Raw genomic sequence first — 15,532 nt, 5'->3', positions numbered from 1 at the left:
GTGGAGTTGGAGGGTGAAGTGAGTAGGAGTTGGAGGGTGGAGTAGGAGTTGGAGGGTGGAGTAGGAGTTGGAGGGTGGAGTAGGAGTTGGAGGGTGGAGTAGGAGTTGGAGGGTGGAGTAGGAGTTGGAGTTGGAGGGTGGAGTTGGAGGGTGAAGGGTGGAGTAGGAGTTGGAGTTGGAGGGTGGAGTTGGAGGGTGAAGGGTGGAGTTAGAGGGTGGAATTGGAGGGTTGAGTTGGAGGGTGGAGTTGGAGTTGGAGGGTGGAGGGTGGAGTTGGAGTTGGAGGGTGGAATTGGAGGGTGGAGTTGGAGGGTGGAGGGTGGAGTTGGAGTTGGAGGGTGGAATTGGAGGGTGGAGTTGGAGGGTGGAGTTGGAGGGTGGAGTTGGGGTTGGAGGGTGGAGTTGGAGTTGGAGGGTGTAGTTGGAGGTTGGAGGGTGGAGTTGGAGGGTGGAGTTGGGGTTGGAGGGTGGAGTTGGAGTTGGAGGGTGTAGTTGGAGGTTGGAGGGTGGAGTTGGAGGGTGGAGTTGGAGGTTGGAGGGTGGATTTGGAGAGTGGAGTTGGAGGGTGGAGTTGGAGGGTGGAGTTGGAAGGTGGATTTGGAGTTGGAGGGTGGAGTTGGAGGGTGGAGTTGGAGGGTGGAGTTGGAGGTTGGAGGGTGGAGTTGGAGGTTGGAGGGTGGAGTTGGAGTGTGGAGTTGGAGGGTGGAGTTGGAGGGTGGAGTTTGGAGTTGGAGGGTGGAGTTGGAGAGTGGAGTTGGAGGGTGGAGTAGGAGGGTGGAGTTGGAGGTACTAACTTTTAAATTGATGAAAAGGTTTATGAGAGGCTGCACGAGCGCAGAGGTGGCGCCTGTAATTGTAGTTTAATGGAAGGCATGGCAGATGTAGACTACAGGGGCACAGATTTTGCTCCTAAAAAACAAACCACTGCGAACTGAATGTAATAGGTAAACACATACAGCAAATACGTATATAATACGCTGGAGTACTGTATTTTGACGACAGATTTAACAGAAGTTTAGCAAAGAAGCACGTGTTTCGTTATGACAGAAGCAGTTGAAATGTTAAGTTCACGGACATAATATATGCGTTTTCATGTAAAACAATATAACACTATTGAAAAGTAATCAACAAACTGTGCTTACTATTTAAATGAACACGCAAATATGCAAATAAAAAGCATACATAACCAGCATTGGCAAATGATGAGGGAGGTGTGCCTAGATTGAGTGACTACATAAGGAGGAGGAAAGAGGGAGGAACAGGAGAGGAGGGAGCAGCGACCAGATGTGGCGTAACAGCCAAAGCGTCCGACCTTGAAGCTGGGGAACCAGGTTCGAATCTGGCGTTGGCTCAAGCATCCTGTGATTGTGTGCAAATCATGGGTGTGTTCCATTACTGGCGCTCTTTGACGTTTGGAGATGCTCATTGTATTGTGTTCACTCACGATGCCAAGGGATTATTTCCCCAGAAGTAAAAGGATGATGGTCAATGTTATTGAGGGGAGCAGAACGTTCTACAGACACAAGTATTGAAAAGAGACTGTTGTGGTGAGAAGTAAAGATTACATTTTCGGTGTAATGTAGGGTATAAATATCCTTATTGTATGAAGGTGAGCTTTGCTGAAGGATAAGCATGGACCACACAATACAGAAACGAAAGCTTAGCATTCATAGTGCATCAAAACATAACATGTTAAATGACGCAGCTATGCGTCAAATTAATCCCGTACACCAGTTTTATTTTAAATGTGGCCTTCAATCAAGAGAGACCTGCGGAAAATCACCTGCGGTTGAGGAACAGCAGAGACACAAACCACAACTCTTCGGCTGCGCTTGTCAAGAGCGAAGCCATCGCCCTGGGGCAAGGTTCGTCTGTTCGAGCTGTTTTTGCATTTTTTTGTGCAGTAGAACCCCTATACTTACCTATGCCCTTTACTTCATAAATAAATACGAAATACCATGACAAAGGCGTGTGGGCGCAGACAAAGAATGGAAAGCGAGAAAGGAAAATCATGAACAAACAGGAGAACAGAGTGAAAGGGAAAGAGAACAAGCCTCGCAGGGCAGCAGGGGTGCGATGTCGGGCACCAGTGCCTGAGCAGAGGAAAGGCAGCACTGGGAGGGGGGCTGGGCATGAGCAGATGGTCCTGTTTATGACCTGCGGAGCGCGTGAAGTGGATGCTGGCAAATGGCTTTGATGTTTATGAATGAATGTGAGACTGAATGAGGGCTGTCGGGGTTAAGGTAGGGTCGGAGGCTGCTTAGTGGCAGTTCACTTTCCTCTGTTTTGGTTCAAGTGAAGGAGTCTGGATAATTTAACGATGCAAGCGCACACTAAAAACAAGTATTTAATAGGAGCAAATAGGTCGCCGTGCTGAAATATGTTCGGTCCGAGTGCGGCGGGCGGGGGAGCGGCAGCCTTTCTTTGAAGTCTGATGCGGTGGGCAAGCGATAGGCTGGCAGCACTGTAAACAACTCTTCGGAAGAGGGCTGATTCTGCGGAGCGCGTAAAGTGGCCAGCTCTGGCATTGCGCAGAGGGGGGCGGGGGAGAGCATTCCTTTGAAATCTGAAGCTCTCGGCATTGCTGTGGTGGGTCTGCCGAGGCTAGGGGTGCAAATGGCAAGCGAGTGCACGGAGCACAAAGCTTTCCTGATGCACCTCTATATGTCTCGACCTGCAATGTGCAAGCGCATTGGCAGGTCGAGACCTAAAAAGAAAACTGGAAAGTTACTCTACACCCCACAGTGAAAGATAGCTGTGTGGGGGTTAAAAGGCATTTTAATTTATTTGCAGTTATATATATTTCAAACTTGGTTCAACGGCATTAATGCGCTTTACATGATTGAGCACCAGATTACATTACAGTTTGTTTAAAAAAAAATACGGGGAGGTTAAGCGATTTGCTGCTCAGAATCGCGGGGATGTTGATCCGAGGCTGAGATTCGGACCTGGCTCTTCGGTTTTATAGTCGTCAGCTCTGGCTGTATCTACGTTATGAATATTTATCTAATTAATAATGTTTTTTGTTTCTACACGTTACTTTCGATTATGCCATCATTACTTTTCATTTTCTTGTTAAGTAGTCTGTCTTCTTTTTCTAGTTACGCTGGAACTTCATTTTCTTTCTCCATAGCCTGTCCTTTCTCTATGTTCACCATTCTCCACCGGGTCCAGTGTCTTCATTTCCGCTTCCTGTTCTTCGCAAATTAAGCATGGGGAAACGCAGGGTGAAGATTGCAGCCCGTAGGGAGCTTACGTTCGACGAGGAGAAGCGACGGTGAGTGGGCAGAGAAGACTGCATGGAAATATGAGGGACGCTAAGTACTCCCTACCGAATATAACAGTTTGTTTTTACCGGAAGCAGCATGTTACACATCGGAAGTAGTTGACCAGAGCGAGGCTTGGAACTGTAGTTGCTCGCGATTTGCAGAAAATAAAGCAAAATGTGCAAGCAAGTGCTAAAGTAAACGCTTAGAATGAACCTTTAGAAAATGATTGTTTGTTGGTTGGAGATCGTAGACGACAAGGAAGAAAATTGGCAGGGGAAGAGGCTGAGTTATCTAATTGGTTGGCACCGAAGAGCAGGGCGCTTGTTGGCTGGGGTGCTAGAGCAGGACCATGCCAATCGGTGGGATTGGGAGAATAAAATACGTCCTTAGCTGCCAAGGTTTAATTGATTGCAATGTGTGACAATTTTATAAATTCAATGTAACCAGTGACATTTTAAGAACTATGAGTGACACCTCACGTGCAAACTCAATCAGTGACGACGAGGGAAATATATAAATATAAAAAATTACACCCATTTGAGCAACTCTAAGAAGATCTTAAAACTTGTGCTAAGCACCAGAATTGGAAGGGCACACTCATAGCCAAGGGATCACAGCCCGGTAGCAGGCTGTAATTTTTTTTAAAAAGACTCAAACTGAGCAGTATAATAATCAATTAGCTGAGCACAGCACCGCCCGATATGAATTATTAACCTGCTACTGAGAGTAAGTTGCATGGCTAGTTATAACGGCACAATGTTTACTTTAAGTCAAATCCAATTGCTTACTCTCTCGGGCACTTAGTTATCATGCAGCCTTGTCACTACATTTTGTCTGTTGCGCAGGCTGGAGTTGGAATATTAAATTAACCAATTCCAAAATCCAGTGCCCCCCCTAAGCGTATAACGACTTGCGTACTAAAGACGTGTTCGATCTAAGGCCGGTGCTGAGAAGGCACAGCGTGATTCCGGCTTGCGGAATACAGCCATACATTTAATAACTGCAATTGAGTGCATGGCACGTTCTCTGCCGCAACCCAAGCTACCTTATGTTCCTACTTGCACAAAATGCCAGCAGCATAGAGTCCTGGCTAGTGGCAAACGTCAATCCATGGAACCCCCAACTGTTTATTGACTCCGTGGAAAAACCTTACGATGGAGAGGAAAGTCCCTCTCGAATAGAAGCCCTCAAATGGGGGCATTGCACGTTCTTCAAACCTGTAAAAGAAAATGCTTCAATAGTATGCCGGCGAGGCTCTGCCAGACTCAACAGCAAATGTATGATCAGATTTCAAGAAGGGAGATTTGGTGCCCTCTTCCTGTTGGAATATGACTGTCTCATCTGTTTGTCTGCCAGACATGCAACACTTTACCATGGATCTGTACAGAAAAGGTTTGCATTGCCATCTAAACTACCTTTTGGTCCCTTCAGTTCAAAGACTTACCAGTCTTCTGTACTGACCACACTCCGTGCCCTGAGGTATTCCCCACTCCAGTGTGGCATGTTATCCTCTTTTGCTGATGCCAGTTGTCAGGACCAAACAAGGAGGCAGGCAAGATAGGATCAGGTCTTTATGCAGAACCAGAGGAGTTCTTGCATGACCCCTAGCAGATAGAAGAAATACACGTTGGCGAGTTAAGGAGAGGGCTTCTATGAGTTGTCTCTGACAAGGAACACTGTTTCATTTCGTTTTGTTTAAGATCCAGCCTGAAGCATTTTGAAGAGTTGTGTGACGGAGCACCATGGGAAGAGATGCAGCATGAACCAATCAAACGCCTAGGTACAGATGCACTTGAACCCTTCACTAACTCTTTGGTGGAAACTTAAATCTAAAGTACATGATTTGAAACTAGTAGTACCCCATGGGAATTGTAAATCTCTGAAATCTCTCATGCATTTGATGAATTTGTAGTTGATCTTTGTTACCCACCAGAGCAGGGGTGTCAGAAAGTCAGCCTCAGCAACTCTCGATAAATCTGCAAAGTCACCATCTGAAATGAAACGTTCCAGATGAAGGAGTTAAGTATCCTCCGATTGTCTGAGTGAAAAGCATGGCTTGAGCATTAGGAGGATGCAGTATACCCCCATATGCCGCTTCTCCTGTCAGTGAGCACCCTCTTTGCCAGGAGTTCAGACACCCCCCTTCAACATGGCTGCTTTCTTGAGAGGGTCTGCGTGTCAAATCATCAACTGGACCACAAAATCTAGATGCATGTACCGAAAGTGTAGGCTAAATCTATAATAGACCTTGCCCAATTCATGTGTTTCAGAAACAAATATGTTCCAGGGTTGAACAAATGTCGAGAGAGGACACCCTACAGGAATAGAGAACCTTTGAGGGTCCGGTACACCCTCTTCCACATCCTATGATGCTAGAGGAGAACCAGGTGCGGGTTGAAAACGTTTGTGCGGACTACAGCCGTTGGTTAGATGTCCTAGAATGAAGCCAAAGTCTTCATAAAAAAGGGTTTTGTGAGCTGGGGGTCTCTGCCACCTGCTGCACCTTTCTCACATCTTTTCTTTCAGTTCAAGAATTGGAGTTCCGTTCTCCTGTATGTCCAAGGCAACTAAGAGACTGACTGTTTTGCTGAAGACATTGAACAGTGTTTAAGCAGCATAGTTCTCAGCGTTCACAGAAAACATTGAGTAGACCCCCCCCACCCGAAAGAAAAATCCAGCCTCATATCTAATTTTTATTTATTTATTTTAAAAGTTTTATATAGCGCTGGCTAGACCCGGAGGTATCAGAGCGCTTTACATGAGCATCAGATCATAGTTACATGTTACATCGTTACCAAGGTTACACAGTTCTTAGAGCATGGCAACATAGTTACTTGTAAGGTCGAGATAAACAATAAGCACAAATACGTAAGGGGAAAAGAAGGCAAGGTGAGAGATTCAGGGGGGTGGGGGGTTGTATTAGGGGAAGTAGACAGACGATGAAGGTGGGAAAGAGGAGGGGAGGGGGAGAGACACAGCATGGGGAGAGGAGGGGAAGGGTGATGGGACACAAACCAGTAGACGAGTCAAGGCAACTTCCAAAGTCCAGTAAGCTGTGATCCCAGGTGGAAGTGGTTTCCCTTCCCTGTCTATATTGTGAGAGGCTCCCTTTATGCAGTGGACTCTCCGAGGGGTCTATGAGACTCCAAGGCCTACATACTGGATCCTTCCCCAAAAAGGGGAGAGGGAGTGCTTTAGCAAGGGGTGCCATACCATACCTCAAGTGTGAGTGGCTCCCTTGGCGCAGTGGACTCACTCAGCGGGTTCGCTGAGACTCCAGAGTATAAGTATTGGATCTTTCCCCAACAAGGGGAGAAGGAGTGCTTAGTCAAAGGGCATAAAGGACAGGGGGTAGGCAGAGTAGCAGGCAAGGGGAGAGATTCAGGGGCGAGAGGATAAGAGCTAGGGAAGAGACAATAAGGAGAGCCGAAAAGAAGTCGGTCTAAAGACCGACTGGGTAGGTGACGACCAAGGAGGGAATCCACGGCCCATCTCCCCTATAGCTAAACCAGGTAGCTCCATCGGGCATCAGACAAAATAGATCAGTCTCAAGTGGCTAGGGAAGAGGTTCACAGAAAAACAGGGTGGGTACAAAGGGCAAGGGCATGTGAGGACAGAGGACAGAAGCTGGAAAGAGTAGGAGCGGAGAGGGGGGAGGGTTGAAGAAGGTGAGGATTGCTAGGTTCAGGATCAAAAGTACTGGGTCATCAATTTGCACAGATTCTCACGGTGGGTGCATTGTTAAAAACAGGCTACAAGGTGGAGCTCCAGGCTAAGGAAGGGAGTAGTTTAAAATTCAAAGGAGAAATAGATCAGGAGTGTTTCTGTTGAAAAGAGGCGCTGTTATTTTAATGGCAACGCGTCCATCTTGAGGGGCCTAGAAGTCGTCAGATCTCGGCTTTGGCACCGTTTTGTAAGGCTAGTTGGATCACGCAATTTCGGTGCAGCAGTTACTACTACATTCATGCCAGCGCTGCTTCGCTCCTGAATTTCACCCTGCCCTGCCACTATTACCATTTAACCCCCAATTTGACATCTGCGCTCCCAGAAAGTGTCTTCTCTCGAGTCTAAACAATCAATCAACTAGGGTATTGCTGGGGTAGGTGAGGGAGGCCTCACTTGGTGCCGGTGCTGAGTTCCAAAGCTCTGCCTGCAATCCCTGCTAGGAATCCTGTCAACCGATCTCGCAAGTCAGATCTCCCAAAGTCAGTTGAGCTGTGGCATGTTGGGGAGAGCTGGAGCAATGCCTGTTCAGAGGTGCTGAGCTGGGACAAAGCAGCGCAAGAGAGGCAGGCCTCGCCTTGTGTCGGTGGGGGATCAACGCACCATCAACAATTTTGTCCGGTGGAGAGTCATCGCACTATCTATTGTTGGTCGGGCAGTCGGGTCATCAGCATCCAGCATCGTGGCGGTGAACTGGGCATGGAGAACTGGGCGGCGAACTGGGCAAGCCACGGTTGAAGCGGGAGCACTGGAAAGTGTTGTAACGACAACATGAAGTTCAGAGGCGCCTTGCAGATACAGGCACTCGGGAAGCGGAGATGAGCCGTACAACTCCCAGGCGCTCAGCGGCGATAAAGAAGATGCTGCCACTGTCGATGGCCGATGGGGATCTAAAGGAGGCCACATTAATTCCACCTGCCAGGTTAGACAAAATGTACTCACTCTTCAAGGTATCCGGGAAAATCCTCTGCAAATCCAAGAAGAGGATGCAACTTGTGCCAGACCCTTGAAAGTACACTCTTCTCTTTTTCATGGCATACTCAGAGAGACTAGGACCACATACATGCCTGTATTTTGACTTTTTCTTAGACCACCTCCTTTGGTGCAGCAGATGGAAATAGAAATTCCCTCCCCCCAAACACACACACACATCCCTTCCGCACAGATGTAACAGGCAGATAACAGAGCCAGCGATATTTAGGAAGCACAGCAATACAGTACATAAGTCAAAATTTTCCTCACACTCACTAAGCCAGTCGTGCTGTTAAAGACTTGCTGCTGCAATTCGCCAATATTTGGTTCATCCACATTCTTAACTGTCCGGCAACCTTGTCTGACCCAGCTTATATCCAACATTGTCACTTGAAGTGTAGCTCTAAGGCAGAGAAGCCTAAACGCTGTGTTACTGTGTGATGCTTTGGCAGGCAATCGTTTAGGGATGTGTGTAATTGAATGTATCTGAGTTGGCATCACTTGCTACACCACACAGCCTGCATGCAGCTGGTATGTTTTTGATAAAATGTCTTTACAATAACTTTCCCTCCATATTCCTTTCGTAGTGGAGAAGTGTGGCTTACTGGTTAGAGCAGGCAGACCCTGAAGCAGAGGTCAGACCCGGGACCAGGGTTCAATTCCCGACGCGGCAGGGTCTTGAGCTCAAATGTCCACGGACTCGATAATTCTCGCTTCGGTGCCTGACCTAATCATGGGTTCACACTCTGCAACTCTGGGCATTAAGCTTGCTTAATCTCCACAATGGCCCCCCGCGGCGGGATGCCTGGCTTTCACCTTGAGGATGCCCTGTAGGAGCTATCTCACAGGGAAAAGCCAGGACGGGTTCCCAAGGCAAGCGCTTAGAGACCCCTGGGTGATAAGCGCTATATAAATACAACATACAATACAATACAATACATGGTGAAATTTGCCTTATGACGTAGGGAGTATTTACTTGTTCTACCTTAAACAATAAGCTTCAGTGGGCCACTATTGTATGCCCCTAGCATACACACCATTTCACTGTCCGGAGCTACAAAGACAGGTCCTTCCCAAAAAACACACACTCGGCTTGGTTTCTGGGTGGAGCCCAACATTTGACTGTGTTCCCCTGTCACGGATAGTCGTCTGTTCCTTTAAAGTTTGTGCCTTCTAAAATCTTTTTGGATTCTCCTGCCTACTACTGTGACTGAGGCCCAGCCTTTGCAGGGGTCTGCTTCGGATAGGCCTGGCCTTCAAAGGTTCTAGATTTCATCAGAGATGGCTTCTTATTGGGCCTAGCTGTTTCCAGTATGCGCAGATAATTGCCAGTCATTTGGATATTCAGGGGTTTGGAACATTAGTCTTTGAAATTGTTGGCTTCTCATCTGACATCCAGTGGTTTATTCCCCTGTCCACTCTTGAGCCTTGATTTGAGATGTGCCCTTGATCTTGCAAGCCGTACAGGACACTCCCTTTGATCCACTGAACTCTGCGGACCTTCAGTGTTTGTTGTCAACGTTTATTTTTTTCTGGTGGCTATTCAGGTAGTCATTTGTTAGGAATTCCCCAATAAAGTGTTGTTACAACTTATGTATTCGCAAAATTCCTATTAAAACATTTTTTTTTACTGTCTTAGACATGTGAACTTGCATGAATTCCACCCTTCAGCTGCTTTGGTCAAGGATATGCGTTTACACTCTTTGGATTGTGACACACCTCTTTCCATCTATCTGTAAAGGAAGGCTTTCTTCTGTTGGGTTGATTTACTCACTTATGGCTGGGCCAGTGTCCCTCTGTCTATTCTGAAACTATTGGCAATTTCCCTTCCGTACCAGGATTCAGGAATGGTCCTCCATGCTTTGGATAACTGCTAACACATTTTTTGCGTTATGCCAGTTATATAATTTGCGTCAGTTTGTTCCTTCTTGATTTTCTGTGCTCATTTGTGTTTTCATGTGTACATCCTCAAAGATTTATGGAATGATAAAGAAGCGCATAGAGGTATTGCAATGCTTACATACCAGTAATCTTTGTAACGAGTCAAGGGTTTCCTCGTTGCAGTCCTGGCTTTCCTGCTTTCCCTCCTCATGAGTTGCAGGGGCTTGGAGTGGGCGACCCTAGTTGGTTCTAGGGGTTTGTAATTCCTAGATGCGTGTTGGGGTGGTCCCGTTTACATGATAAAGAAGGGGTTGGAGTCTCTGCTAGGGCCCATCAAAGCGGCTATGTGACGTTTTTCTGCTTAGGGTAGGCTAGGTAAATCCTCTTGGCGATGAGGCAAACCTCACAATGAAAGGGCTATGACTAGAAATATCTTAACACAGTGTTGCTGTTCAGATTTATCAAAAATTAACATAGAAGTGCGGCAAACACTTTGTTGTTTACAGCTGAATTTCGTAAGCTGAGGGCAGGAGTGGCCAGAGAGATCTACAGCAGGAATTTTGGGTTCACCTCAGGAAGATCTTGACAGGCAGTCAACTGACACATCTTTTCAACTTATCATTCGCTCGTTAGGGCAAGTGGTTCAAACGTTAAGCATAAAGAATGGGGCAACTGCCCCGACTATCTGAAACGTATTGTAATGCCAATGAGTAGGCCCACCCTCATTTTGAGTTTTGCAAAATAAAAGCGAAATTAGTTGTGAAAACCTAATCCCCCCCCCCCCCCCCCCCCCCCCCCCCATCCGCAATTTTCTTGATATTTTTTAGTAATTAAAGCAGAGAAACTGTGCAGTCTTTTGAAATAGTGGCAAAAGTCAAGGAAACTCTTTGACAATTTGTTTTTATTATAGCACCTTATAAAACATTTCAAGTAACTTGTCATACAATGAAAATGGTTTAGCATTGTTATAACTGTTTATCATAAACCCATATTAGGTACAACTTTCTCATACTTCTATGTAATTTCTTTGGTGTCTGCGCCAACTTTACAAAGTATTCCAGCAACACAGAGCAGCACTGCTGCATTGCGTTGCGTGAAAGGAAGAGAGCAGAAAACCACCCTATCTAATAAGATGTACCACTATTTTTCTTTCTCAGTGAACTGGTGCTCTGTAGGACGCCATGCGCCAATTCACACACCCTTCCACCATACATAAACAAGCATTTGCAATGCAATAGGTCTCGCATTTACGAAAGTTTGAGCTATTGGCATTGTAAATGACTGTGTCTTTTATTTATGTGTTGTTTTTAAAATGGATAAATAAAAGGCATTGTCATTTACAATACCTTAAATTCTTGCAAATGCGAGCTCTAAACAATAAAATCTCAAATCAAAAAGTCAGGGGTGTAAACATAGAAACGTGCGTTTTGTCAAAAGCACATTAGTAGTCCAAGGCAAAACGGACAGTAATTTAAATGGATAACCTAGAAAATAAAACTGAAGAGACACAAATGTGACATGTCTTGTTGTGGTAGGATTAGGATTGTCAAATTAAATGTGTACTTTAATCGCAAGAGAAGGCTCAAAGGGAAAAAATGTGATTTGCCAACTGTCCTCAAACTGTAAGCCTATTTTCCCCAGCTCACCTCATTAGCAGTTTAAACACATCACCTGGCTCCGATGTGCCGCTACCCGTCTCGTCAATTTTTATTTACATTTTGAAGCACTCCGGAGAACTGGTTATAAACCCTGAAGACGGCTGCACACTGATGGTTTAACCACGCCCCCGTGTGGTAAGCGTGAAAGATGCATGTACAACATGTAAAGCAATACTTGAGAACGCACACTGTCTGCAAGGTGATGCTGCTGAACACAAGCGAGGTACAGGATAGTGCTGCTGGGCACACACAGGGGCAGTGTTGCTGGGATCCCTTAAGATATGGAGTAGCGCCGCTGAGAACCCACATGGTATGGGTCAAGGCTGCTGAGAACCAACACCTAGGTAGGGAGCAGTGCTGCTGAGCACGCCCAGCCCAACTATCCTGCTGAGCAGCGCCAGGGCCGGACTGGGAACAAAAACCGGCCCTGGCAAAGTGCTCGGGCACCTCCCCACTCGGGGGTGTTGAAGGTGCCGCCGAGCGCTTTGCTAGGGCCGGTTTTTGTTCCCAGTCCGGCCCTGGCACTGCTCAGCAGGATAGTTGGGCTGGGCGTGCTCAGCAGCACTGCTCCCTACCTAGGTGTTTGTTCTCAGCAGCTATGCTGCAAAAACGGCCCTGTAACAAAATCGGCCCCCAGGGGCTCAAAACTGGCCCCCACTCTTGCGGCGCACCGGGGGATTGCCCGGTGCCCGCTATGGCCAGTCCGGCACGTAAACAAGCAGTGCTGCGGAGCACAGTTATGCAACAAAACTTGAGGGGGGCCCCCTTTACATGTTGCCCAACCCTCCCCTCCCGACCCAATTAAGCCAGCTGCCTGTGCAACAGTTTACAGTGCCTTGGTGGGTGGCCTGGAGCTCTTCCCCCCCCCCCCGCCCCCAACCACCACGAGCGCTGCGGGGCTGTTGTTACGCCACTGGCTGAGCACACACGGCACATGGGGCAGTGCTGCCAAGCACACAAGGGAGAGGGGTTGGCCTAACGGCTAGGGCGCTTGACCTCGGACCTGGGGATCTGGGTTCGAGTCTCGGTAACGACGCCAAAACCTCCTGTGATTCTGGGCAAATCACTTAATCTCCCCGTGCCTAAAATGAAAGTGTGTCCTCATGTAACGTAACTGGAAAATATGTAAAGCGCCCTGATACCCGATTCGGTTCGGGTCTAGTTCGCGCTATATAAAACTGCAAAAAAAAAAGGGACCCTGACCGATGCAGCGGAATACACACAGGGTGGTGGTACTGAGGATATACAGACGTTCTGAGCACAAAGAGCCACAGCAATATAGAGGGCAAGGCACAAATGGGACACAGAAGGAGAAAGAAAGCAATGACAAATGGAGAAAGGAGGGATGAAAAACAAGACCGAGGTGACTGGAAGTGTAGAGCGGTAAAAGAAGGATGCGCCACTAGGAATCATAAAACCGCAGCCTTGATGTTCATCACCCCTGGCATATCGCAGTGCCGGCACTTATAGACAATGAACAGTGCTTCTTAGCACATGCAGGGCAGTGCTGTTTAAAACACGCAGGGCACGGAGCAGAGCTGCTCAGCACACAGAGGGCAAGGAGCAGTGTTTGAACACACAGGGCAGTGCTGATGAGCACAAACGCAGGACAAGGGGTAGCGCACCTCTCTGGCCTCAAAGAGGAACAAAAGGAGTGTTTGTTTGACCCCCACACATGATAGAGCATGTGTGAGCAGCCACCACCTTGCATGTATACAACCCCATCGCTCGCTTCTCCAGCCATCCCTCTCCCCCCACCCCTAAATCCAGCATACCAACTCGTCAATCAAAGCAACTTGGAGGGGGTTAGCGGGACCCCTTCCACCACCTCACTGAGGATAAAATCCTGCCTTCTCCCGAGCCGCATACCCTTACCACCCCTTCCTTGGCTGCCATGTTCACGCACAGAATACCAGTTTATGAACCACTATACTTGATGCTGATTTTGGTCACAAATCGCCCTGAAGTAGATTTAATTAAACGCAATCTAGTTGCAAAAACATTAAAATAGCACTGTTCTAAAAAATCACCACTTGGATTGCGAGCACAGAAGGCACCCCACACCACCCTCCTCCTCCCTGAAGGAAGTCTTTAGTCTGAAGAGTTCTCCTGTCTCTTCCATCCAAGCATCTTTCCATCCACCTGCTGATGTCCACCATTTTACCTTTACGTTCTGTCATCCATTCATTCTTTCATCTGTCATTCCGTCTGTCACTATTCCGTCTGTCCATATTCAAAACTATCCGTCCATCTGCAAACCTATCCATCCATCCACCATTTCACTAAAACATCTTTCCATCCACACGTTCAGTTATCCATCCTTTCACTCATCCAGCCATCAATTTACCCTTTCGCTCACCAATCCTTTCACTCACTAATCCATCCTTTCACTCCCTCATCCATCCTCCCATTTATTCATCCATCCTTTCACTCATTCATCCAGCCATCCATTCTTTCTCTCATCCTCCAACCCATCTCTCTTCCACCCACCCACCTTCCCTTTCATTTACCCACCTCCCCTTTCATTTACCCACCTCCCCTTTCATTCATCCATTTGTTCACTTATCCAGCCTTACACCCATCCTTTTACTCATTCATCGATCTACTTATCCATCCTTTCACCCACGCATCCATCAGCCCTTTTACTCACTCACACATCCATCCAACCTTTCACTCACTTACCTTTGTCGGCTAATTGTGACAGAAGACGACAATCAAGAACTCCAACCCTGCATAGTTGCTAACGTTGGGTGTTCACAATGCCCCAGTATCCATCCTTTCACTCGCTCATCCATCTATCCATCCTTTCGCTCATCCATCTATCAACTGATTCCCTCCGTCATTCCCGCCACACTTTCATTCATTCATCCACCCGCCCTTTCATTCATCCACTCGCCCTTTAAACTTTCTACCCTCCCTTTGATACACCCATCCTCCATTTCACTCACCCATCCTAACATCCATCCTTTCACTCACTCATCCATCCATGCACCCCTCCACCATTTTACTCACTCCTCCATCCATCCATCCTTTCACCCACACCTCCATCCATTCACCCACCCAGTTTACCACCCACCCACCCTTTTGCATTATTTATGAGCCTTTGTCTGGTGAGTGCAGACGCAAGAGGCCCATCGAGCTCCACCCCTACTGTAGCTGCTAAAGCAGGGAGTTCACAACGTCCCTGAAGTTAAGCATAGGTTTTGTAATGGAATAGGACTGTTCTGGTAAACAATACTGTGTTTTGACATATTTAAACACTTTTAAAACATTGTATGAGTGCTGTTCAGTACTGCATACATGCAAATTTCGAAAAGGTTTGACAAAAGAAAGCTTTTCTCTAACTTTACTCCTGCCTTGAGGAAGTCTATATCTTTTGTCTCATATCTTTCAGTTAAAGTTAGTTGATATGAATTTTCATCAAAAACCTATGGGTGGTTGTATGGTAATGCCCTTGTACCACCTGTTGTAAGCCCCGTTGATGCAAAGTGGCTCCAAGTAGTGCAAAGTAGCACTTTAAATATGCTTTCCAGTGCAAAACATGTTTTGCACTGAAAAGTAAACTCCAAAGTCATCACTGTGCCGGGCTTACATCAGAAAAGGGGCGCAAACCAATACAAAGTGTTGATAAATTTGTCTATCTGATTTCAACAGTTATCATCTCACAATTGTCTCTAAATTGAGGAAACCTGCGCTACTTTTCTCTGGTAGGAATGAGGTTGGAGCTCTGGGTTAGTCTGCTTTGGTGCTGTGTATGCCTTCTGTGGCCCACATATTGATTGGGATGTGCACTTTATCTGTTTAAATGTGCTGTCTCATGTAGTTTGTGGCTAGTCATGGTATGGGAGTGCTCCAGTGGAAGCTTCATTCATGACCCCTGTGCAGGGTCCTCATTGTGCAAAATCGAGGGGCTCAGGCTTCAGTCTTTACCTGCACTATTCATGCCTTTAAATCATGCTGTGCATTATGGAGGGTAATTGAGTATGTTGCTTTGATTGCCCCAACACACATATTGTACACCTAATGCTA

The 15,532-nt window shown here is 46.9% G+C and overlaps 1 protein-coding gene across 1 annotated transcript in view; it reads left to right on the top strand.

The window, feature by feature from the left end:
- The first annotated feature begins 2,702 nt into the window (after positions 1-2,702).
- NOL12 (nucleolar protein 12) overlaps positions 2,703-15,532 on the top strand; it is a 64,131-nt gene continuing 51,301 nt past the window's right edge. Inside the window, exon 1 of the mRNA XM_086962973.1 lies at positions 2,703-3,277. Coding sequence (XP_086819099.1) covers positions 3,213-3,277 — 65 coding nt within the window. The 5' untranslated portion in view covers positions 2,703-3,212. The remainder of the gene's footprint in view (positions 3,278-15,532) is intronic.

Source organism: Lissotriton vulgaris, chromosome 1_1 (genome assembly GCF_964263255.1).
Source record: "Lissotriton vulgaris chromosome 1_1, aLisVul1.2, whole genome shotgun sequence".
Classification (NCBI taxonomy): Eukaryota; Metazoa; Chordata; class Amphibia; order Caudata; family Salamandridae; genus Lissotriton; species Lissotriton vulgaris.
The sequence above is the reverse complement of the archived record's forward strand: the minus strand, read 5'-3'. Positions and strand labels throughout refer to the sequence as shown.